We start from the raw sequence: 25,187 nt of genomic DNA on the forward strand, positions 1-25,187 counted from the left end.
TACAAATAGTGATTTCGTCAGACAGCATAGGCAGCAGCTCTATAAAGATGAGATTACTTAGAATGTAATGTACACAACTTAACATGAATAAATGGTTAATAAGCGATAAGCAGGTATGGGCACTCACTACCATCAGGGGACTTTTGTTTTACTCTGTGTTACAGCATTCAACCCAAATAATCTAAAGTGAAATGGAGAACCGTGACCATTTTTTTAAATAACGAACCAAAACTGAACAGACCTCAAAAAGCATACATTTCTGAGAACTATCTGATAGATGCATGTCTAAAATGTAGTATCTAACAGGGCGATGAAAGGGATGAGGTTTTTTTTGCAATTCACTGAGAAAATGTGTCTGTAGATGAACTTATCTGAACTTTTTATGAAGGAGCCAATGTGACATTTCCTGTTTCCCAGACACTCATCCCGTGATCATTCCTGCAAAGTCTAAATGTAAGATGCAACAAATACTAAGTCTGATACTCTGCTACACATGGATATCATTTCGGCAATGCGTTTAGTTACTTTTGTGCAATTATTTAAAGCAGGGGCACAACTTTCACTGGGGTTGCATTTTTGTCCCCCCCTGTTTTATCATTGGAATGTGATACAAAACGAGACAACGGTGTGCTTTAGGACCATGCGGACGCCTCTGAGCGGTCGGGTAAGCTGTTTGGAGTGTTAATCTGACTGGATAAAAAATGTAATATATCCCCCCCCCACTTCTGACTTAAAGTGTATGTAAGTTTGTGTTAGTGGAAGACCAATTTAAACATGTTTTTACCTGGGTAATGTGGATTTATCTATACAGTGAAAATATGTTAATTAAACACTGTTCTGTAAATCCATTTTATTGAAGACAAACGAGTACTTTTCCCACAACTATCAAAAGAAATTGGGACTGGCACAGAATTTTTTAAACAAAAGCTTTTGCTATAGAATACAAACCACCCCTGCTTATGTGTGATGCAACACAAACACAATGTGACATTTCTCAAATCAGCTAACGTTTGAAGAGACTCAAATCTTGACATGAAAAAATATTTGACAAATAAAAAGAACAGTACACATACAGGCTTAAGTGAATTGAAATGTCAACCAAATACTTCTATATGCACATCATTACGTTGACAGTGTCAGAGAAGTTATTTATGCTTGGAATGGGGCTTGAATGACACATGAAGTTTGGAATCTTACAGTACAAAGTCATTTTTGAACTGACATCTCCAGGACGGCATTTTCTATAAAACGATTAACTACACTGGTAGCGTCAACAGATAAAAAAACAAAAACAAATATTTCCAACACATTTTCACTTCACTAAAGTTAATAAAAGGTGTTTTAAAATCAACGTCTCAGTGGCAATCCTAAACTGGACCAGACAATTAAGTGGTAGGAGGAGGTTTGGATTCTCACAATCCCTGTGGCCACAACAGTCAAATAGTCCAGCTGAGTCCAATTACCTACAAAAAAGAAAATAATCACAAAAGATATTAAGCGTTTTTAAATGGGTTTCCTAGCCCCAGGCTGTCATTAACCTAGGACTATGGTTCAATTGCGGCTAGCTCAGTCTGGTTTCACTGCAGGCAATGTTGGGGGAAATCCTAAGCTTAGGATCAAAGAGAATATCCCATGATGAAGGTACACTATATATACAAAGGTATGTGGTCACCTCTGTAAATTAGTGTATTCGGCTATTTCATCCGCAGACATTGCTGACAGGTGTATAAAATTGAGCACATAGTCATGCAATCTCCATAGACAAACATTGGCAGTAGAATGGCCTTACTGAAGAGCCCAGTGACTTTCAACATGGCACCATCATAGTATGCCACCTTTTCAACAAGTCAGTTCATCAGATTTCTGTCCTGCTACAGCTTCCCCGGTCAACTGTAAGTGCTGTGGAAATGTCTAGGAGCAACAATGGCTCAACCGCAAAGTGGTAGGTAACAAGCTCACAGGACGGGACCGCAGAGTGCTGAAGCGTGTAAAAATCGTCTGTTCTCAGTTGCAACACTCACTGCCGAGTTCCAAACTTCTTCTGGAAGCAACGTCAGCACATCAACTGTTCGTGAAATAAGCACAAGCTTAAGATCACCATGCGCAATGCCAAGCGTCGGCTGGAGTGGTGTAAAGCTCGCCGCCATTGGACTCTGGAACAGTGTAAATGCGTTCTGTGGAGTGATGAATCACGCTTCACCATCGCATTCGATCGGACGAATATAAGTGTGGCAGATGCCAGGAGAACGCTACCTGCCTGAATGCATAGTGTAAACTGTAAAGTTTGGTGGAGGAGGAATAATGGTCTGGGGTTGTTTTTCACGGTTCAGGCTAGGCCCCTTAGTTTCAGTGAAGGGAAATCTTAATGCTACAGCATACAATGACATTCTAGATGATTCTGTGCTTCCAACTTCGTGGCAACAGTTTGGGTAAGGCCTTTTCCTGTTTCAGCATGACAATGCCCCCGTGCACAAAGCGAGGTCCATACAGAAATGGTTTGTCGAGATCGGTGTGGAAGAACTTGACTGGCCTGCACAGAGCCCTGACCTCAACCCCATCGAACACCTTTGGGATGAAAAAGAACGCTGACTGCAAGCCATGCCTAATCGCCCAACATCAGTGCCCTACCTCACTAATACTTGTGGAGAATTCCTGCAGCAATGTTCCAACATCTAGTGGAAAGCATTCCCAGAGAGTGGAGGCCATAATATCAACAAAGAAGGGACCTACTCCATATTAATACCCATGATTTTGGAATGAGATGTGCGAAGAGCAGGTGTCCACATACTCATGGTCATGTAGAGTGTATGAAAAAGGAATTAACTAGGATTTATACAGTTCTTTCAAAACAATAGGAAAGAGTGTTAGGTAAACTTCTTTGTGATAACATAATTTCACCATGCAATTAGAAGTAAAATATATATAAAAAAAAAAAACTAAAGTTTGGTAGTTACCTGTCCAGCCGGTTGACCACCTCTCTTACGGTGCCGATGAGGTTGTCGTGCTCCTGCGGGTTACTCAGGATGATACCATGGAGCTTTTTCATGTAGGAGTCGATGGTGTCCAGGGTGGGGGTCTCCCCACTAACTGCAGGCGAGAGGGTAGCTTGAGCATGGGAATGTATACAGGCCTATTTAACTATGGTACATCGTAGCAAAACATTTTGAAATGGAATACGAGCATTTTCTTTTTGGAAACATTCAGGTAGTCGCTCCATGTTTCAGTCTGTTCAGTGCCTAATGAATATTGCCCTGTTTACAATATCAAGGTGTAGAACCCATAGAACCAAGGAATGGTGGAGGGACGTTAAGGGCTGACCCATGGTTACAAAACGCACAAGAATAAAAACAAGGAGCTTTTACTTGTGTTTCCCTCTGAAGATTATCTATGCAAATTTCACACAGGAGGAAATGTCAAATCAGGCTCCTGGTTATAATCCCTCTAAAATATTGAATAATTTATCAACAAGGAGGACTTGCATAATCACAGAAAATTAGTTCTCGAAAGGTGACATGAGGCAGAAGTTTTCAAACGGGGCCTCTGCGGTTTTAAGTAGCCGTTGAAGTGAGGGGTGATGGTAATGAACAAAAGATATCCGCTGTTTCCCTGAAGTGATCACATAAGACCTTGAGCTGAGGTACTGAAGCGTGTGTGATGGGGACAGTAGGGAGCACCCCGGGCCAATGCAAAATAGACACACATGAATGCAATACAGTTGATGAGTATCTGTGTGTGTGTGTGTCTCTGTCTCACCAGGAAGGGCCACAGAGGAGAAGCTGCTGGTCAGGGCCTGGCGCAGGGTCTCCAGATGCTGCTGGAGCAGCCCATTGCGTCCCCTCTCCTGCCTCACGTCGCCATCCAGGCGCTCCACGGCGCCGCGCATGCTCTCCACGTGCTTCTGCAGTGCCGCGTTGCGTTCCTCATACTCCATGTTGGTCTTGCGCAGCTGACGCATCTCCGCCTCCCGTGCTGTGGGCGAAGACAGACAAATGCCTCGGTCAGGAGGAAACGGGTGTTAAGGTATGTGATGTGAGGTAGCAGGGAGGGTAAATAGTATCAATAATTCAATTGAATCCTCTGTATTTTCAATTGCTATTGTGTTGTTACCTAAAGCGGGGCAGATATTTTGGGGATGAGTACGGGTGCTCTAGTCAACAGCAATTTAGTATTGCGAAAGAAGTTACTGGAGTAAAACAAACATTGCAAAGCAAAAATGCTGTGTACCTTTGCTGTGGTTGAGAAACTCCTCTGTGAAGATGGGAATGTCGAACACAGACCTTTCCTTGCCTTCTGTGTCCTTCTGATGGGGTGGAGAAAAACAGTGAGTGGGTGAGAGAGAGATGCTTGTAAAACTGAGTGAACACGTTTGAGAGGGGGAGGAAATGGTTTGAAGCTCTGTTCAACCATATACATCGCACCAACATTTGGTGGCTGCAACGTAAGTTGCTCTGGATAAGAAGCCTGCTAAATAAAATAAAAAGACGTAAAAATCTAACAGTTTAAACACTGTTGCCACCAATCATTTCCCTAAACTAATTTCCCTGAACCACAATCATTTCTCATTGGACTGAACTAATAGACTGTGTCTATTGCTAGACTGGCACAGTGGTCCCTTGTAGTAAAAGTGATCTTTGCTGTTGTGATGTGGACTAATGAGTGTTGGGCTGTGCTCATTCATCTTGTATGGGCAGCGGGATGGCAGCAGGTGGAGATTGGCCACTCACTGGATAGCGCATTGAAACTCTGGAAAAAGGGGACGCTTAGTTACAACATTTTAGTCATTTAATTACACTATGGAGTTAAACAACCACATACTACAATGCATTAGGAGTGGAATTTTCTTTTAAAAAGTGGGAATAAGATGTAGTGCTAAAATAAGAGCAATAAGTATGAATTGAAAACATTGTCTTGTGTTTGTACCCTACAGTCCTGGATGTTGCTTCACAATCCTTTACGCCCCACCTAAAGAGTATGCTAATCTGGAAGAAATGCTGGTGTCGTTTCAGAACGGCTAATTCCAGCTAAGAAGTTACCTTGGTGTTTGAAAAGGCCATACCCTTCAATTACAGTGCTTAACTCCATAAAAATGAATTACACACTCACCAGAAGCCATGTGCTTGCAGCCCTACATAACTGAGTGTCAAAGCGGGTTTAATCCAGCTTTAGTGCCGCTCCAGTAAGCGCTTAATGTGAAGCGAGAGGGGGCCAGACCCTTGAGAAGTTGGGGTACTTAGGTGAGGATATTGTGCCAAGGCCCTTATAAGAATGCCCAACATACAGCAAATCATCAAGTTGTTCATGTGTGATCAATTGTGACCGCAGCATTATGATTTATGCTAATAGGGCGATTACTACAGAACAGACCTTTTCAAGCTGCATTTCCATGTTAGTCATTTAGCAGACACCCACAACCCTGGCGTTGCAAGCTCCACGTTCTACCAACTGAGCCACACGGGACCATTTCCATGTTAGTCATTTAGCAGACACCTACAACCCTGGCGTTGCAAGCTAGCTCTTTGTTTGCTTTAGTGTATAGGAGGGATTGGGTGTGGTAGGGTCAACTCACCTCGTGAAGAGATTCGTTGGCTACCTGGTGCCCGCCATCTGTGAGAAAGGAAATAAACATATATTTTTTAAAGGGACAGGAGATGATTCATACTTCCTCTGCGCAGCGTGCCTTTGCTACATCTTGAACTAATTGAGGATGAGTCAAAGAGCCGTGTTAAACTAGTAATGGGAGCCATCCCATCAAATAAATGTATCTGATAACGAGGTTGTATTGTACACCTCCAGTGTTTCCAATGGGATGCTTTTCCTCATCTGTCTTATTTGAAGGCATAACAAAAGAGCAGCTTGCCAATGTATCATATTGAACAGAAAGCACATGTATAAGGCTGAAAGGCTTGTCTGGGCTGTTGAACCTAACTATTTTCCTTCAACACAGCTGATCTGTAGGGAGAAATAGGTTTCAAACCCATCTGAGCCTGTGGGGGCAAGCATTGTCAAGTTTCAAAGGTGCACAGGCCTTTTTTCTGACCAGTGGTTATAAAGAAAAGGAAGACTGGGATGCAGCCCTTGAGAGGAGCGTTATAGGATCAACCGTTGCATGCCCTAATGAACATGACGCAACTCTTTCGGTGGTGTTTTACCTCCCCGGTGCCTCTTGACCTTCTGTTTCTCCTGCACCTTCCGGGTGAAGTGCTTGTAGGCCTCCGTCTTCTGGTACTTCTCCAGGTCACGCATGTAGCGCTCCTTGTCCCTCTCCGCCTCGTCCAGGTAGCGCTGCACACAGAGAAGAGGGAGAGAGAAACAGGATATCAATCATAGCCGCTTAAAACCTTTTTGATTGATTCAAAATTTGAATTAATATTGACAGCTGTAGCCGAATTGCTGTGCTGCAAATAAGCATATGGGGGGGGGGATGACAGAGGGTGGTAAAATGTTGGAGCGACTTGGACTCCATAGAGTGGGCACAATGAGAGGAATACCAGTTTCCTCCAGTTAAAGCGATTGTGACACTATCCATCAACTGTGTAACAATCGGCTTGGATCTAAAACCATTCTACATTATTAAAGTTCAAAGAAATAATGTGTTCATATGAGAGCAACCAAAGCAAGACAGACAAAATTATATCAAGTGAGCAAAATAAGCATATATTCTCATCAAGTGAGTTTCTATCCAAATAAACAATTAACTTTCTTACAAATAGGCACAAAATAAAGGTCCAAATCCCAAATAGAATCCCAACACAATTCTCAATGTCAATATGGAAGTCCAGAATCCAATCCCAAAATCAATCAAAAAACTAAAATGAGCAACCCCCCTTCAAAATACAAAAATATCGGTCATCCAAAAAATACAATCAACAGGATATACCTGACCGGATTGTTGTAGTAGAGGAAAATCTGTCCTGGTGGACATTTTCTTACAATAGATCAATGTTCCTGGCATCCATCAAAACCAACAGAATGTATTTGGAGTAACAATCCACAATAATGAGCAAAAAGTATTCTCTTGAATGGTTCATTTAAGGCTGCTTAAGGTCATACAAGGATAATTTGGGTGATCACGTGGGTGATTTGAAAGACTAAATGTTTTGCCGGTCGTGGTGGTAATACTATGAAAGTGTAGATGCCGATCACCATATAAGTTCAAAGATGAAAAAGCCTGGAAGGAGGAGAGATGACTAGAAATGATTCGGTTGGTCGTTTTATGTGTGGATTAATTGTCGGAGTAGAGGACCTAGTGCATTTCAGGTAAAATAACAACTCAATGTTTATATCCCAGGACAAATTAGCCGGCAACAGCAAGCTAGCTAAATAAGACAAATTAGCTAGCAAGTGCAAGCTAACTAGCTAAATTGCCATACATGTTTAATGCTTTTCGACCTGTCCCCAAATGAATGTCATTGGTTCAGAGTTTGTTTTGATATTTTAACCTGCGTGTCGTGATCGCGTTTGTGTAGGGGTACAAAATAAATTTATGCACGATGGCGCACGCACACAGCCGGTTTGGGTTCCGTGTAAGGCTGGTTCACGCAGATGAGCAGGGACCCTGGGCATCTTTCTTTTGGTGTTGTTCAGAGTCAGTAGATGGGCCTCTTTAGTGTCCTAATTTTTCATAACTGTGACCTTAATTGCCTACCGTCTGTAAGCTGTTACTGTCTTAATGACCGTTGCACAGGTGCATGTTCATTAATTGTTTATGGTTCATTGAACAAGCATGGGAAACGGTGTTTAAACCCTTTACAATGAAGATCTGTGAAGTTATTTGGATTTTTACAAAATATCTTTGAAAGACAGGGTCCTTAAAAAGGGACCTTTCTTTTTTTTGCTGAGTTTATATAAAAAATATTTTGATAAATGTGTATTTGGCCTTACTACTATTAGCCCATACAAACTCATTGAATAACAGATTCACTACATGGAACAACAGTTTCACCACCCCCCTCCAAATGTATATTTTTTCATACATGTATTTAACCCCTTATTTTTGGAACTAAACAGTCTCCATATATACTTCCATTCATTGTTTTGGTACCGGGAGACTTTCAGATGAGTCTTGTGAGGCCTGTGGGGGTCCGAGAGAAAAACAACATTTATGTGTTTGTGAGAGACTCACCTTTCCACAGATGGGTCATATTGTAGCCCAAACCGTTTGGACACTACTGACGATTTTGTGAGAATCCCGATTTTCAGGATGTCTCATGGTCTGACAAACACTGCTCTCGCTCAGTCACTTTGTGCGACATAGGCGGATGTGGTGGATTGAGACGCATCCAGTGCAAATAAACTGAAACAGTATCTCTAGCTTAAACCGACAGATTTTAATCGGGATTTTTTGATTATGCTAATTAGAATTCAGTGGGGGCACGGACATAGACCTTAGGGGTTTAACACTTTCAGGCCAGTGCCGCTGCATGGCTAACCTGCTTGTCTTCCGGCGGCAGCTTGCTCCACTCATTGCCCAGCATCCTGGTGATCTCTGGGAAGGGCACGTCAGGCCGCTCGGCCCTCAGCTGCTCACGCCGGTCGTTCATGAAGCGCACATAGCCCGTTAGCGGTGCCTTGGGGGCGTTGCTGTCCTTCACTGGCTTCTTCCTCTTACGGCCCTTGGTCCAGCTGCTGCGCCTGGGCTTCTGCGGAGAGGGGGTGGGAGATGTGGCAAAACAAACACAGCTGAAGTTAGCACTTCTCCTAAATGGTGCTTGCTCTGGAATCCAAACGTGTATCCTCTGTTGAAACAGTTTGGATTCCAGGCAAGCTAACTCTAGGCAAGGGGTGGTGGCTTTTGTTCCAGCCCTTCTCTAACACACATTGACCGTTTTACAGTCCAGGCTTTGAATCTGGGTCCGGGAAACCAGCCCTGAGTGTGTAATTGTTATTTAAATGACATGGTCTCACCTCCTCTTCATTTCTCTGGCTGCTGTTGTCTGTGTTACCAGGTGAGCCTGTCTGCTCTTCCATCGCCTCTGCCTCCAGGAAACGAGCCTACAGTGGAAACAAACAACATTAGTTCCTATTGTGCATACAGCACCTTATAACAGTGTAAACATTTCTGCTACAAAAAAAGTATAATCTTGCAGACTTTCCTGTAATTCAAATATCCTATCAATGACTCCCAAAACTACCTTCAAAAAGTTTAGCAGAAGCGCAATGAGAGCCATGAGCAGAGCCACCGCTTGCGCTTGCTCTGTGGTGCACATCAGTTATTTCAGGTGATATCAGCATAATTGAATTTATTTTGGAGTAGAATGTCCTTTAAAAAAAAAAGACAGAAAAAAAAATCTACAAACAAACTGTTGCCATTGCTACTGAACACAATCCTAAGAGATATACAGTGAAAGCAAAAGCATGAAACAATTACTTGATTGCTGTAGTTTAAATTACCCTTATTGGTCTGGTTTACTAAGGAACTCCAGACAGACCAAGAATGTGTGTCAAGAAAGAAAACTCTACCCAGAGGAAAGTGGAATGAAGCATTAGTGCCCTCTACTGCAGGGGAAATCACAGTACACACATACAGGTAACTGCCAATATAAAGGAAAAACTTAAGTAAATGAGGGATACAAAGTATATTGAAAGCAGGTGCTTACACACAGGTGTGGTTTCTGAGTTAATTAAGCAATTAAGCACCATGCTCATCTATAAAAATGCCCAGTTACCCATTATTTTGGCTACCGTGGCTAGAAGAGATCACTGTAGTTGTTTACATTAACTTGTCCAGTCATTTTGTGTAGACATTTAGAAAAGTTTGCATAGAAAATAGATGCAGCATTTGCCTGCAAGAGTGCGTTTCGATTTAACTATCGTGTCCATAAAAACAGCTGGACGTAATGACGTCAGACCTAACAAAAAAACACTTGTCTCTAAAACCTAGTGTAGAATAAAAATGTAGTGGTTGAAATGTTTTTCGAATACCCATTTAGACAAATTGCACATTATTAAAATCCAAATCAAATGTATTTGTCACATACACATGGTTAGCAGGTGTTAATGCAAGGTGTAGCGAAATGCTTGTGCTTCTAGTTCCGACAATGCAGTAATAACCAACGAGTAATCTAACAATTTCACAACAACTACCTTATACACACAAGTGTAAAGGAATGAATACATACATAAAAATATATGAATGAGTGATGCCCGAACGGCATAGGCAAGATGCAGTAGATGGTATAGAGTACAGTATATACATATGACATGAGTAATGTAGGGTATGAAAACATTATATGAAGTGGCATTGTTTAAAGTGGCTAGTGATACATTACATCAAGATGGCAAGATGCAGTAGATGGTATAGAGTACAGTTGGCGACAACCTGTGTTCCCTCATGTCTCAGGTAGCCAGTATGGATATAATGCAATAATTAACTATATTATCTGCCCTATTCTAATAATTATCATGTTCCAACGTATCGCCACGGTCTGTGCCTTTGTGAAACTTACACTCCTGTAGATCTGAAATAATTGTGGTGGAACTTGCCAACCACAAAAGCAAAGTGAAGCAATTCAGGCATTCTTGAAAGTCAGGACAATCCTTGTCCTGCAAAGAAAATGTTTATAGTTGAAAAAATTGATTTTGCGCGTACCTTGAAATTATTAAGCAATCATAATTTATTCAAAAAACAGTTTCCATCATAATTTGTCACATTTAAGGAAGTTTGACAAAAGAAAAATCCACCCACCAAACAGATGAAAACGTATGTGCCGTTTCCATTACACATCGCAATGAAAGAGGGGTCTCAAAGGAGCCTAGGGGGTTTAAAGGGTGTGTGAGTGTCTGTCACCAGATCTCAACCCAATTGAACACATGGGAAATTCTGGAACAGTGCCTGTGACAGCCATTTCCATCAACAAAACACCAAATGATGGAATTTATTCTAGAATATTGGTGTCACATCCCTCCAATAGAGCTCCAGACACTTGTAGAATCTATGCCAAGGTTCATTGTAGTGAGCGCATTAGATAACCACTTCAGCCTAGACCATTAAACACAAATTGGGATCGGTTCCCGATTCAAATGTTTAAGATGTGACTGCATCGGTCCGCAGACTCCAAACCGATCCAAATGTAGCATGCGTCGGTCAGAAAATCAATTCAAACAATACGAATCGCCGATTCAAAAATTATATTTGCTCATATTACTTTATTTCTAACTTCCAGAAATACCTAATATTTTGTGATAACTGATGCATTCTCTCCTTCAGTGTGGAACTAAGCATCACATCTCCAAGATGGCATAGCAGTCTGACGTCTTTTGTCCTCGTCTTGTATATATACACACACACACCTTTTTATATATTTTTTTTTATTTTCCATAAACTCATCTTCAAAATACTCTCCTGCAACCCGCCTCACCAATTTATATTTAAAAAAAAGAAAGTATTATTTACCTCAAATCTGTAATCCTCCATAGAAGCTAACCAGAAGCTAGCCAGAAGCTAATCCAGAAGCTAGCCAGAAGCTAGTTAGCTTCTTTAATGGCTAATCGTTAGTATTCAGCTAACCACGGTTTGTGGTCATCAGCTATCCTTTAGCTCAAAAATCTATCGCCAGTTTTGTACGGCGCGGCTCGGAACATACCGGACCTATTTTTCTCTCCATGGCCCCGGATTTCAACCGCTAACTCTGGACATTTATACCTGGATCTCGCAGCTAGCTAGCTGTTATCCTAGCTAGCTGTTATGACTATCGGCTTACGTCGATTCCGGAGCAAAAATCAATTATTCCGGAGCTAGCCAGCTGAAGAGTTCCATCAGTCACTCCTGGGCTACAATCACCTATCCGGACCCGTTTTACTGCCAACGCGGAGCACCACAGGGCCTTCACAACTGGACTACCGACATTATCTGCCCGCGGGAGTTATCCGGCTGGCGCCTCCGTCGCAACGTTACCTGAATGCCCATCTGCGGTCTGCTAATCGTTAGCTGTCTTATCGGCTGCTATCTAAATAGACCTATCGGACAAATATATATATATATTTTTTTTTCTTCTTGGGCCTCTAACTATATCTATTGTTTTTTTTGCGAATTGGATTGATCCCCTCTACCACACGGAACCCCACTAATCCTACCGATGGAAACGCACGAGGTGGCTTAAAACAGACCTCCATCCTATGCTAGCTTGCTACCGATGGCCCGGCTAGCTGTCTGAATCGCCGTGACCCCAACCAACCTCACTACTCACTGGACCCTTTTGATCACTCGACTAAGCATGCCTCTCTTTAATGTCATTGCTGCCATGTCCATTGCTGTTCGGGTTAGTGTTTATTGGCTTATTTCACTGTAGAGTCTCTAGTCCTGCTCACTATACCTTATCCAACCTATTAGTTCCACCACCCACACATGCAATGACATCTCCTGGTTTCAATGTTTCTAGAGACAATATCTCTCTCATCGTCACTCAATACCTAGGTTTACCTCCACTGTATTCACATCCTACCATACCTTTGTCTGTACATTATACCTTGAAGCTATTTTATCGCCCCCAGAAACCCCCTTTTACTCTCTGTTCCAGACGACCAATTCTTATTGCTTTTAGCCGTACCCTTATCCTAGTCCTCCTCTGTTCCTCTGGCGATATAGAGGTTAATCCAGGCCCTGCAGTGCCTAGCTCCACTCCTATTCCCCAGGCGCTCTCTTTTGATGACTTCTGTAACCGTAATAGCCTTGGTTTCATGCATGTTAACATTAGCCTCCTCCCTAAGTTTGTTTTATTCACTGCTTTAGCACACTCTGCCAACCCGGATGTTCTAGCTGTGTCTGAATCCTGGCCTAGGAAGACCACCAAAAATTCTGAAATTTTCATCCCAAACTACAATATTTTCAGACAAGATAGAACTGCCAAAGGGGGCGGTGTTGCAATCTACTGCAAAGATAGCCTGCAGAGTTCTGTCCTACTATCCAGGTCTGTACCCAAACAATTTGAACTTCTACTTTCAAAAATCCACTCTAAAAACAAGTTTCTCACCGTTGCCGCCTGCTATAGACCCCAGCTGTGCTCTGGACACCATATGTGAACTGATTGCCCCCCATCTATCTTAAAAGCTTGTGCTGCTAGATGACCTAAACTGGGACATGCTTAACACCCCAGCCATCCTACAATCTAAGCTTGATGCCCTGAATCTCACACAAATTATCAATGACCAGGTACCTCCCCAAAGCCTTAAACACAGGCACCCTCATAGATATCATCCTAACCAACTTGCCCTCTAAATACACCTCTGCTGTCTTCAACCAAGATCTCAGCGATCACTGCCTGCATCCGTAATGGGTCAGCGGTCAAATGACCTCCACTCATCACTGTCAAACGCCTTTCTAATCGACCTGGCCTGGGGTATCCTGGAAGGATATTGATCTCATCCCGTCAGTAGAGGATGCCTGGTTATTTTTTTTAAATGCCTTCCTAACCATCTTAAATAAGCATGCCCCATTCAAGAAATTTAGAACCAGGAACAGATATAGCCCTTGGTTCTCCCCAGACCTGACTGCCCTTAACCAACACAAAAACATCCTATGGCGTTCTGCATTAGCATCGAACAGCCCCCGTGATATGCAGCTGTTCAGGGAAGCTAGAAACCATTATACACAGGCAGTTAGAAAAGCCAAGGCTAGCTTTTTCAAGCAGAAATTTGCTTCCTACAACATTAACTCAAAAAAGTTCTGGGACACTGTAAAGTCCATGGAGAATCAAGAACACCTCCTCCCAGCTGCCCACTGCACTGAAGATAGGAAACACTGTCACCACTGATAAATCCACTATAATTGAGAATTTCAATAAGCATTTTTCTACAGCTGGCCATGCTTTCAACCTGGCTACCCCTACCCCGGTCAACAGCACTGCACCCCCCACAGCAACTCGCCCAAGCCTTCCCATTTCTCCTTCTCCTAAATCCAGTCAGCTGATGTTCTGAAAGAGCTGCACAATCTGGACCCTTTCTTTCTAAAATTATCTGCCGAAATTGTTGCCACCCCTATTACTAGCCTGTTCAACCTCTCTTTCGTGTCGTCTGAGATTCCTAAAGATTGGAAAGCAGCTGCGGTCATCCCCCTCTTCAAAGGGGGTGACACTCTTAGACCTATATCTATCCTACCCTGCCTTTCTAAGGTCTTCGAAAGCCAAGTCAACAAACAGATTACCGACCATTTCGAATCTCACCATACCTTCTCTGCTATGCAATCTGGTTTCAGAGCTGGTCATGGGTGCACCTCAGCCACGCTCAAGGTCCTAAATGATATCTTAACCGCCATCAATAAGAAACATTACTCTGCAGCCGTATTCATTGATCTGGCCAAGGCTTTCGAATCTGTCAATCACCACATCCTCATCGGCAGACTCGACAGCCTTGGTTTCTCAAATGATTGCCTCGCCTGGTTCACCAACTACTTCTCTGATAGAGTTCAGTGTGTCAAATCGGAGGGTCTGCTGTCCGGAACTCTGGCAGTCTCTATGGGGGTGCCACAGGGTTCAAATCTTGGACCGACTCTCTTCTCTGTATACATCAATGATGTCACTCTTGCTGCTGGTGATTCTCTGGTACACCTCTACGCAGACGACACCATTCTGTATACTTCTGGCCCTTCTTTGGACACTGTGTTAACAACCCTCCATGCAAGCCTCAATGCCATACAACTCTCCTTCCGTGGCCTCCAATTGCTCTTAAATACAAGTAAAACTAAATGCATGCTCTTCAACCGATCACTGCATGCACCTGCCCGCCTGTCCAACATCACTACTCTGGACGGCTCTGACTTGGAATACGTGGACAACTACAAATACCTAGGTGTCTGGTTAGATTGTAAACTCTCCTTCCAGACCCACATTAAACATCTCCAACCCAAAGTTAAATCTAGAATTGGCTTCCCATTTCGCAACAAAGCATCCTTCACTCATGCTGCCAAACATACCCTTGTAAAACTGACCATCCTACCAATCCTCGACTTCGGCGATGTCATTTACAAAATAGCCTCCAATACCCTACTCAACAAATTGGATGCAGTCTATCACAGTGTAATCCGTTTTGTCACCAAAGCCCCATATACTACCCACCATTGCGACCTGTACGCTCTTGTTGGCTGGCCCTCGCTTCATACTCGTCGCCAAACCCACTGGCTCCATGTCATCTACAAGACCCTGCTAGGTAAAGTCCCCCCTTATCTCAGCTCGCTGGTCACCATAGCATCATCCACCTGTAGCACGCGCTCCAGCAGGTATATCTCTCTAGTCACCCCCAAAACCAATTATTTCTTTGGCCGTCTCTCCTTCCAGTTCTCTGCTGCCAATGACTGGAACGAACTACAAAAATCTCTGAAACTGGAAACACTTATCTCCCTCACTAGCTTTAAGCACCAACTGTCAGAGCAGCTCACAGATTACTGCACCTGTACATAGCCCACCTATAATTTAGCCCAAACAACTACCTCTTTCCCTACTGTATTTATTTTTGCTCCTTTGCACCCCATTATTTTTATTTCTACTTTGCACATTCTTCCACTGCAAATCTACCATTCCAGTGTTTTACTTGCTATATTGTATTTACTTTGCCACCATGGCCTTTTTTTTTGCCTTTACCTCCCTTATCTCACCTCATTTGCTCACATCGTATATAGACTTGTTTATACTGTATTATTGACTGTTTGTTTTACTCCATGTGTAACTCTGTGTTGTTGTATGTGTCGAACTGCTTTGCTTTATCTTGTCCAGGTCGCAATTGTAAATGAGAACTTGTTCTCAACTTGCCTACCTGGTTAAATAAAGGTGAAATAAAAAAATAAAATTTTTTAACTGTGTTGACAGTCATTGATCTACAAGTAATTTTGCATTCTGAACAACCCCAGTCAATATCAGTAGCCTGGTCAAACTGAGCACTGTGCCCAGCTTCACATGCTGACCAACACAAGGTAGGCAGCCTGTTCCTGATCTTGCACATCTGTGTGGCACCTTCAGCAGTCAAATGCTAAAATGGCTTGATTGATATTAGGCTTTCTTAGTTGAGTGACAACCTATGTAATTTGCTAGGTTATTTTTTATCTATGCGCTGTTGAAAACGTTTTACCGGAATAAAAGTAAGCAATCGGAGACAACTCATCTGGCTATAGTCTTCCTGGTGAACGGGGCTTACAATATATTTTATTTTAGATTGTTCAGGTTTGACATCCGCAATAGTTTTGCTTTAACAATCAGTATACACTGATTGTACAAAACATTAGGCACACCTGCTCTTTCCATGACATGGACTTAATGATAGATATAAGTCTGTAGCAACCTGTTAAAAACAGTTCAAATCAGTGTAGATGATGGGGAGGAGACATGTTAAAGAGAGATTTTTGAATGGGCTAGACAAAAGATTTAAGTGCCTTTGAAAGGGGTATGGTAGTAGGTGCAGGCACACCGGTTTGAGTGTGTCAAGAACTGCAACGCTGCTGGGTTTTTCACACTCAACAGTTTCCTGTGTGTGTCAAGAATGGTCCACCACCAAAAAGGACAGCAAGCCAACTTGACACATCTGGGGGAAGCATTGGAGTCAACATGGGCCAGCATGTTGCAAAGGGGTGCAACTAATATTAAATATTAGGATGCTGTTCCTAATGTTTTGTACACTCAGTGTACATGGTCATTTTTAGATATACAGGGTAAAGTTGATCATTTCATAACGAGGAATCACTTACGAGGCGCACTGCATGGACGAAGCGGGAGCAGAAACGAAGCTCACTTCCAACCATTTGATTTTGAGGTGGGGGTGAAATCTAAAGTTGTGCTATATATTCATTGGCTATGTCATAGCTAATTTGTAAACGATAGATACATTACATTATAAGTTACTGGCTGTGTCCGAATACCCATACTAGTGTCCAACATACTTAATGTGAACCTAAATTATGTAAAGAAAGCAATCCAATGTTATTTGTTGCCTAGATTTTTACTGCAAATGACACTCAAGTCTTGAGAAAAAAATGACACTAATATTACAGTTACCATGACAGCCTTTATAATAGAACACTTCTGAACACACACACATCTATTGCACTTGGGAAAAAATACTCTTAAAGGAGAAACAGAATGAAACAAACATGCATTCTATTTTTGCTCTATTATAGTGGCCAGTATAGACATTGATTAAGTTCCCAATGGCTACATGTGTGCAAAAATAACATTCATTGAGTAAAAAAAAGAAAGTATCATCCCACCCACTCACACGTGTTACTGTCAAGTTCAACACAACAAAAACAATATATTTGGCCTACACTGCACATTATTACATTGTACACTTTCTGCCTGTGGACATCTGTTCTACAATGTGCCAGCAGCAGTGAGAAAGAGGGAAAGTGTGTGGTGTTCCTTTCACCTCTATAACCAGGCCCAGCTCCAGCTACACTTGATCCCTGAATCCATTTGTTAACAAGCAACGCCTCATTTTTCACCTAATTCTGAAAATTAACCACATACTGTAGAGGGAAAACATTAGTTAACAGATAGTGGTTAGTTTGTTAGCTAGTTAACATTTCACACATATTGCCAGGGTCCAGTAAGCAACTAATGCGTCATAACTTGAGGAACGACAAGGAGTCGTATACCAGTTAATACTATAGCGATTTTGGTTATGTTTTCAAAGTTAGCTCATCTGGTGTAACGTTAGCTAGCTAATGTTAGCTGTCTGACTTTATTAGCAAGCTAATTTCCACGCCATAAACTCAATTATTTGATCAGATATGTTGGCTAATGTTGCTCAACATTTATCTGGCTAGGTAAAGGAGAATTCGATCCAGCTAGCAAGATCCTTAACAATGCTAATAATACAAATGCCAGTTGTTTTTCGGTTACAGCTCATGAAGTAGGCTTCATAACCTTCTCACCCCCGTCGTCAGGCTTCTCACCTACGGAACCCAAACCGGCTGCGCGCGTGCACCATCGTGCATAAATGTATTTTGTCCCCCCACACCAAACGTGATCACGACACGCAGGTTAAAATATAAAAAACTCTGAACCAATTATATAATTTGGGGACAGGTCGAAAAGCATTAAACATGTATGGCAATTTAGCTAGTTAGCTTGCACTTGCTAGCTAATTTGTCCTGGGATATAAACAGAGTTTAACCGAAATGCACTAGGTCCTCTACTCCGACAATTAATCCACACACAAAACGGCCAACCAAATCGTTTCTAAATATCTCTCCTCCTTCCAGGCTTTTTTATCTTTGAACTTATATGGTGATTGGCATCTAAACTTTCATAGTATTACCACGACTACTGGCAAAACAGTTAGTCTTTCAATCACCCACGTGGGTATAACCAATGAGGAGATGGTACGTGGGTACCTGCTTCTATAAACCAATGAGAAGATGGGAGAGGCAGGACTTTCAGCTCGATCTGCATCAGAAATAGGAATTACTTCTATTTTAGCCCTTGGCAACGCAGACGCACGTTGATGCGCAATAATTGAATAACATGGATTTCTAAATTTATTTTGCTACGTGTCCGGTCTGGTCAGCATGTAATGTTACCTCTTCGTTATCGTTCAGGGGACGGTCTGCTGTAAATGGCAAGCTTCATTTCCAGAGCGTTCGCTGATGCTGTAACTAGTAAATTGGTTGTCTCTTCTCTCTACTGTGCTGCATTCTGTTGTTATGTGGTTGATTGGCTAAGCATTGGATAGTAATTGCTCCAAACGCGCATCACTCGTTCGCTTACAGCCAGTAGTGGATCCTCCACCCCCCCTTCAAAAAACCTTTCTCATCGGATCTACATTAATCACGGTCACCTATTTTGGATTTAAAAACGGCCAATTTCGCCAAAAGGTGACTAGTTGGCATCCCTGTCATGTGTTTTGCTCCCAAGATCGTTATGTTTTGGTCAAGTGTTTTGATGTCTGTAATTTTTGGGGTCAATGTAGAATTGTGCCCTCTGGTTGCTCTTTTTGGTCTACAACCTACTGACTTAATGGTGGGCAAACTAGTTTAAGATGCACTTGCTTTATCTACTATCCTCGCCAAGAGATGTATAGTTCTTGAGTAGTAAAACGTCCACCCTCCATTGCACGGTCAATGACTGCACAATTTGATTCACTTTATTAAAACTTGAAGAAAATATGTTGTACTTTAAAAATGATGCATTTCATTCCACCTGGGGAACCTAGACCTTCTAGAAGGGCCAGACCTTCTGTTCTTTATTTGATATGCATCCATTGTGTGTGGATGGCTTGATCCTGCTAATAAAACCTGTTACCATACCTGTCCGTATACCTCTGTTGTGCTTCTAGGTCTTGGTGCCCTCGGATTGTATTTATCATCATTAGTAATTTAGGTCAACATTGGATCATTCAGAGATCCTCACTGAACTTCTGGAGAGAGTTTGCTGCACTGAAAGTAAAGGGGCTGAATAATTTTGCACGCCAAATTTTTCAGTTTTTGATTTGTTAAAAAAGTTTGAAATATCCAATAAATGTCGTTCCACTTCATGATTGTGTCCCACTTGTTGATTCTTCACAAAAAAATACAGTTTTATATCTTTATGTTTGAAGCCTGAAATGTGGCAAAAGGTCGCAAAGTTCAAGGGGGCCGAATACTTTCGCAAGGCACTGTATATTTATTTCCCATCTACCGATAGGTGTCCTTCTTTGCGAGTCATTGGAAAACCTCCCTCGTCTTTGTGGTTGAAATTCACTGCTCGACTGAGGGACCTTACAGAATTTTCTTTGTAGGGTACAGAGAGGAGTTAAGCACATTTTGACTCCTGAACTTATTTAGGCTTGCTATAACAAAGGGGTTGAATACTTATGGACTCAAGACATTTCAGCATTACATTTTTTATTAATTTGTAAAAATGTCTAAAACAATTCCACTTTAACTTTTTAAATTTTTAATTCTGGCTGTAACAACAAAATGTGGAAAATGTCAAGGGGTGTGAATACTTTCTGAAGCCACTGTTTGTGATAGTTTGACTTTCAAATCCATGTATTGGTGTGTGGCCAGCGACCTTCATAGAGAAACCGCCCCGAATTATCTGTTCCATTTGAGAAAGAAATTGATTCCTGCGTTCTAAGTCCTGCGCTAATGACAAAATCAACAGTACAAAACCAAATTGATCGGTTTTAAAAGGGATATTTATGTTTTTAGCATTTTAGACCTAATTTCCCACTTACTTTTAGTGTTAAAGCATCCTCAAGAAAGTTGTTTTGGAAAGATCCATTCCTGAGATTTCTTTGGCTGGCTTAGTTGCTTGCACGAGCCGTATAGTGGTAGTGTCCAGACTCACCCAAATACACGCTTCAAAACGTCTCCACATAAAATTCTATTGTCTTTTATGTTTTGGGGGGGGGCTGTCGAAAAATTGTATTTGTTTCTTTCTGCAAACATTCGCAATTATGATTTTGAAGAAAACGGACTAGCTACTTCAGCTGAAGTATGTTGTCCCGCTCATGTGAGCAACAAGTCTGACACTCCGGAGTAGGTGTCATCTCTCGCTTGTCAACGGAGCGCGTGGCTATACATACAGAAATATGAATAAGGCAAACTAGCTGCATTTCACTAGCTATAATAGGGATAAGGATACGGATAGCCTAGATGTCGAATAAAGTACATAGGTAGATGGATTGCTAAAGTAGTAGTGTATAACATGTTTACATGTTAATTTACTTATTCAAAAGTGTATTTTTTATATTAGTTGTATGTATGAGTGTTTACTTTTATTACCTTCATTACAAATTGATTGTCTACAACACATACTTGCAGTGTTGTCTTTATTTGGGAACATGTTTGTGTGTCATAAAAACAAGCTTTATTTGGGAACATGTTGAAGAACAAGTAACTGTTGTTCACATACTCATAGGCAGTTATACACCTTATACTCACATGGTTATAGCCATAGATGTGTAATAAAACTTGGTATCATTACGTGTTCAGTCTTTATACATTCTTGAGAATCAAGTGGTTCAGAGAACCAGATGTGTGCCCTCAGACTGCTTAAATCCAACTCCTGAAGGTGAAGGATACTTTCCACAGATTGCCTCAGCGACGCAGGACAGCTTTACTCGTCCGTTACCTTTTCCAGGCTTCTCCCTTGAGTGCCCATTCCATCACAATATTGACTATGGAATGGGAAAAGATCAATATGGGATCATTATAGGACACATAATATATTGAAATGTATCTCTATACTGTACATTATTGATAACTTCAATTTAAAATGTTAACTTACTATATGGACAGCTGCCTCTTTGGTCCTGCTGGATGTGGTCCCTGTTTCCCCAGTTGATCTTAGGAACAACCTTTCAATGACTCCTGGGTTGATACGGGCTGGGAAATCTGTATGATCTGTCACACAGTCTTGTGCTGTTCCCGACACCATAAGTGTCTTTGTGTCAACGTGACTCTCTTTCTGGGTGCTGTTGCTGGTCTGCCAGATCACTTGTTGCCATTTCCCCCAGTGCTGTCTCGGCTTCTATTTGTCAATGCTCTTCGTCAGCATATTCTGGCACATATAAATTATGGTTCTGCAAAGTATGCATCCTCTTCAGGCTCGCCGCTGTCTGACTTAGACATGCTTTGATTTAATCATTTTGGGTGATGTAGCACTTGAAAGCCGTGTCTGCCCTGCGCCAACCTCAAAACCAGGCTCGTGGAATTTGGAGCTGTGGCTAAGCGAGACTAACAGTGCGCGGATGTAGTAGTGACGTAGAAATGAGTTGTAAGACAAGTGCAAAACAGGAACTAAAAAGTCGGGAGTTATACACATTTATGCTCGTAATAGTGGAAACAATCAAGTATTTTGATATTGATGTGGGTATAGCCCACAAAGACATGAGTTGGCTGTAGAGTTTCTTGTGGGACGTTTTGAAGCACATTTTTTGGGTGAGTCTGGCCACTACCACCATATGCAAGCAACTAAGCCAGCCAAAGAAATCTCAGGAATGGAAGTCTGACCAAATCAACTGTCTGGATGCTGCTTCAACACTGAAAGTAAGTGGAAAATTAGGTTTAAATTACAAAAAATTGAAATGTCCCTTTAAGCAATTGCTCTTGTCATCATGTTGACTATAAACTTGTTTACTAACATCACCAATCTGAGGTAAAAAGGATGTGTAATTCCTCCCAATTTGATATGTTCAAGCATCAGCTTGTGTTATAGTAACATACCGTCCACATCATGGTAAGTAGAATAATATACATTTCCATATCTTCATTTAGGACGACAGTAAATGAAGAAAAACCACAGATATTGTAAATAATCACATTTTTCTCACTAGTTGAACCATTTAGAGATTTTAAAAAATGCTCCTAAGCACAATTTAACCAGGCAGTTCCCAAACTGTTTGCAGGTTTAAAGCTTATTTCCTGCAATTCCACACCTTTTGCCATGGGGTGCAACATTGTTTTCACCATTAAAGCAACTTTTCATGCAATTCTATACATTTTGCAAAGTCTAATGTGCATTCATGTGATATTTGAGTGACAAAATGTACAATAATATCTATTGGCTGACATGGGCTAGTTGATCTGGACATTTCTGACAAGTTATCAAATAGTTTTTTGGTGTAACCACTGGTCTAGACTAGATCGTCCATAGGGTCTGTGCAGCAGGCTGAACGTTTGAGGTCCCTGGTAATGGTCTGACTAGACAATATGTTTAATAGCTTGCCAAGCACTAGCTAGCTGACTAGTCTCTGGTCTGCAAGGCAGGTAGCTAGGTAACTATACTTTACTAGTTATATATCTTTATCTTATCTGACTTACCACAGCTGAAGTTCCTTCTGAGAAGATATAACGTTACATGTCCTAATTCTATTTTAACGTTAGCTAGCATGCATATTAGCTAGTTCGCTACTTAGCTGGCTAAAAGGGTTTTGGTTTTTCCCGAAACAGGTCTGTGTTTTTCACTTTATTTAATAATTTATTCACAATGGAGTACACTAACCTGTAACTTATTCTTTTTGGTTAAAAATCCAGAAATTAGCTGGCGATGGGGATCTCAGAATCAAAACAATGCAGAAGTCCTCTCTGGAAGTGGAACAACGTCACTACCGGCAACCGATTTACTAAATTCATCCGAGTGTCGCTTGCATTGTGGTCAATGCAAACAGGGGTACTTGGGACGTCCCTAACCCATTGAAGTGGACATTTCAAAAGGTTAGGGTTATGTAATGTTTCTGTTCATGGTTAAGGTTAAGGTTAAGGTTAGGATAAGGGTAGTGATTTAGGTTTAGGGCACGTGTCAAATTCATTCCACAAGGGCCGAGTGTCTGAGGGTCTTCTTTCCTCCATTGTACTTTATTGATTAATTATGGTAACTAATTAGTAAGGAACTCCCCTCACCTGGATGTCTACAGCTTAATTGAAAGGAAAAAACAAAAACAAGCAGACACTTGGCCTCTCCATGGAATGAGTTTGATGCCCCTAGTTTAGGGTTTAGGGTAGGATCCCGCATAGCTCTAACCCTTGCATTATGGTGACATTCATTTAATGCAGGGCATTTTAGAATATTGTTAACCTTAATGTTGTGCATCAGTGACTTTTATGTATGTGGTTGTATGTGCCTTCAAAGATTGTATTCAGAGAGGAATTTCTTAAAACGGTAACTACATTTTAACACAGAATGTTTCTGAATGCTCATTTGGACCGAATTTACACCTAATCACAAAAGTGTTTAATCAAATACAATGTGTAAAATTAATTAGGGATGGCAGTCCATTGACGCCAGAATATTATTAGCCAAAGCGGGTTGACTTTTTGGTTGATTCAAGAAGTGCTACTTCTTATCATAGTTCTTTTTTGCATGATAAGTGGGGTTGGGATGGCCTCTTGTGGCTATACTAGGAAACTGCAACTATGAATACAAATATTATGACTTCTTTGGTTAGTCAGTTGTACATTTGAATGCATTCAACTGAAATGTTCCTTCCACATTTAACCCAATCCCTCTGAATCAGAGCGGTGCAGGTTTACTGTAGGTTCTAAGTTTATTAATGATCAAAATGTAAACATTTGTATGTATAAAATGCTCTTGATAAACCAGAACATTCAGAAACTTAAAAGGCATGTATTTGAATAGACTCAACAAAAAAATGAAACGTCCCTTTTTCAGGACCCTGTCTTTCAAAGATAATTTGTAAGGATCCAAATAACTTCACCGATCTTTATTGTAAAGGGTTTAAACACTGTTTCTCATGATTGTTCAATGAACCATAAACAATCAATGAACATGCACCTGTCCGTATTGTGAGACGCCTAAAACAGCACTACAGGGAGACAGGATAGGATAGGACAGCTGATCGTCCTCGCAGTGGCAGACCACGTGTAACAACACCTGCACAGGATCGGTACATCCAAACATCACATCAGCGGGACAGGTACAGGATGGCAACAACAACTGCCCGAGTTACACCAGGAACGCACAATCCCTCCATCAGAGCTCAGACTGTCCGCAATAGGCTGAGAGAGGCTGGACTGAGGGCTTGTAGGCCTGTTCCAGGCAGGTCCTCACCAGACATCACTGGCAACGTTGCCTATGGGCACAAACCCACCGTCGCTGGAACAGACAGGACTGGCTTTTGGTTTTGTCTCACCAGGGGTGATGGTCGGATTTGCGTTTATTGTTGAAGAAAAGAGCTTTACACCGAGGCCTGTACTCTGGAGCGGGATCGATTTGGAGGTGGAGGGTCCGTCAGGTCTGGGGCGGTGTGTCACAGCATCATCGGACTGAGCTTGTTGTCAATGCAGGCAATCTCAACGCTGTGCTGTACAGGGAAGACTTCTTTCTCCCTCGCGGTACCCTTCCTGTAGGCTCATCCTGACATGACCATCCAGCATGACAATACCACCAGACATACTGCTCGTTCTGTGCGTGATTTCCTGCAAGACAGGAATGTCAGTGTTCTGCCATGGCCAGTGAAGAGCCCGGATCTCAATCCCATTGAGTACGTCTGGGACCTGTTGAATCGGAGGGTGAGGGCTAGGGCCATTGTCCGGGAACTTGCATGTGCCTTGGTGGAAGAGTATTATTAATTTCAAACAAGGGCATTAGCATGATAAGAACTTACCAATCCAAAATTATTATAATTATTATGTTCTGTGTGGGTTATTTACCTGGAATGTGTCGTCGAAAATGGAATGAGACAGAATTCACGACACAAGCGGTTCACAAAATGTTTTGTGTTAGGCTAGAAAAACGGATTTTATCAAACAAAAGATCATTCAT

At 41.7% G+C, this 25,187-nt stretch overlaps 1 protein-coding gene across 3 annotated transcripts; it reads right to left on the minus strand.

Moving 5' to 3' along the window:
• Nucleotides 1-835: 835 nt before the first annotated feature.
• Nucleotides 836-23,071, minus strand: hmg20a (high mobility group 20A). Of its 3 annotated transcripts, none has more exons than XM_036949947.2 (9): nucleotides 22,908-23,071; nucleotides 8,905-8,991; nucleotides 8,430-8,639; nucleotides 6,150-6,282; nucleotides 5,567-5,604; nucleotides 4,225-4,297; nucleotides 3,754-3,969; nucleotides 2,955-3,087; nucleotides 836-1,463 (listed from the first exon to the last, which is right to left on the minus strand). In XM_036949947.2, the coding sequence occupies exons 2-9, from the start codon at nucleotides 8,965-8,967 to the stop codon at nucleotides 1,460-1,462; spliced, it is 870 nt and encodes a 289-aa protein (XP_036805842.1). In that variant the 5' UTR covers nucleotides 8,968-8,991; nucleotides 22,908-23,071; the 3' UTR covers nucleotides 836-1,459. The 3 variants fall into 3 exon arrangements, with proteins under 3 accessions (XP_036805842.1, XP_021420028.1, XP_021420034.1); XM_021564353.3 differs by having other exon boundaries at nucleotides 4,225-4,300; XM_021564359.3 differs by lacking the exon at nucleotides 836-1,463 and having other exon boundaries at nucleotides 2,951-3,087; nucleotides 4,225-4,300.
• Nucleotides 23,072-25,187: the final 2,116 nt, after the last annotated feature.

Source organism: Oncorhynchus mykiss, chromosome 2 (assembly GCF_057628025.1).
Source record: "Oncorhynchus mykiss isolate SJ-2025 chromosome 2, ASM5762802v1, whole genome shotgun sequence".
Taxonomy (NCBI): Eukaryota; Metazoa; Chordata; class Actinopteri; order Salmoniformes; family Salmonidae; genus Oncorhynchus; species Oncorhynchus mykiss.

Coding starts and splice junctions, on each gene's coding strand:
- hmg20a (XM_021564353.3), bottom strand. CDS start 8,967: ATGGAAGAGCAGACAGGCTCACCTGGTAACACAGACAACAGCAGCCAG. Junction 8,640..8,904: donor GCCAGAGAAATGAAGAGGAG/GTGAGACCATGT, acceptor CCCTCTCCGCAG/AAGCCCAGGCGCAGCAGCTG. Junction 6,283..8,429: donor TGCCGCCGGAAGACAAGCAG/GTTAGCCATGCA, acceptor CTCTGTGTGCAG/CGCTACCTGGACGAGGCGGA.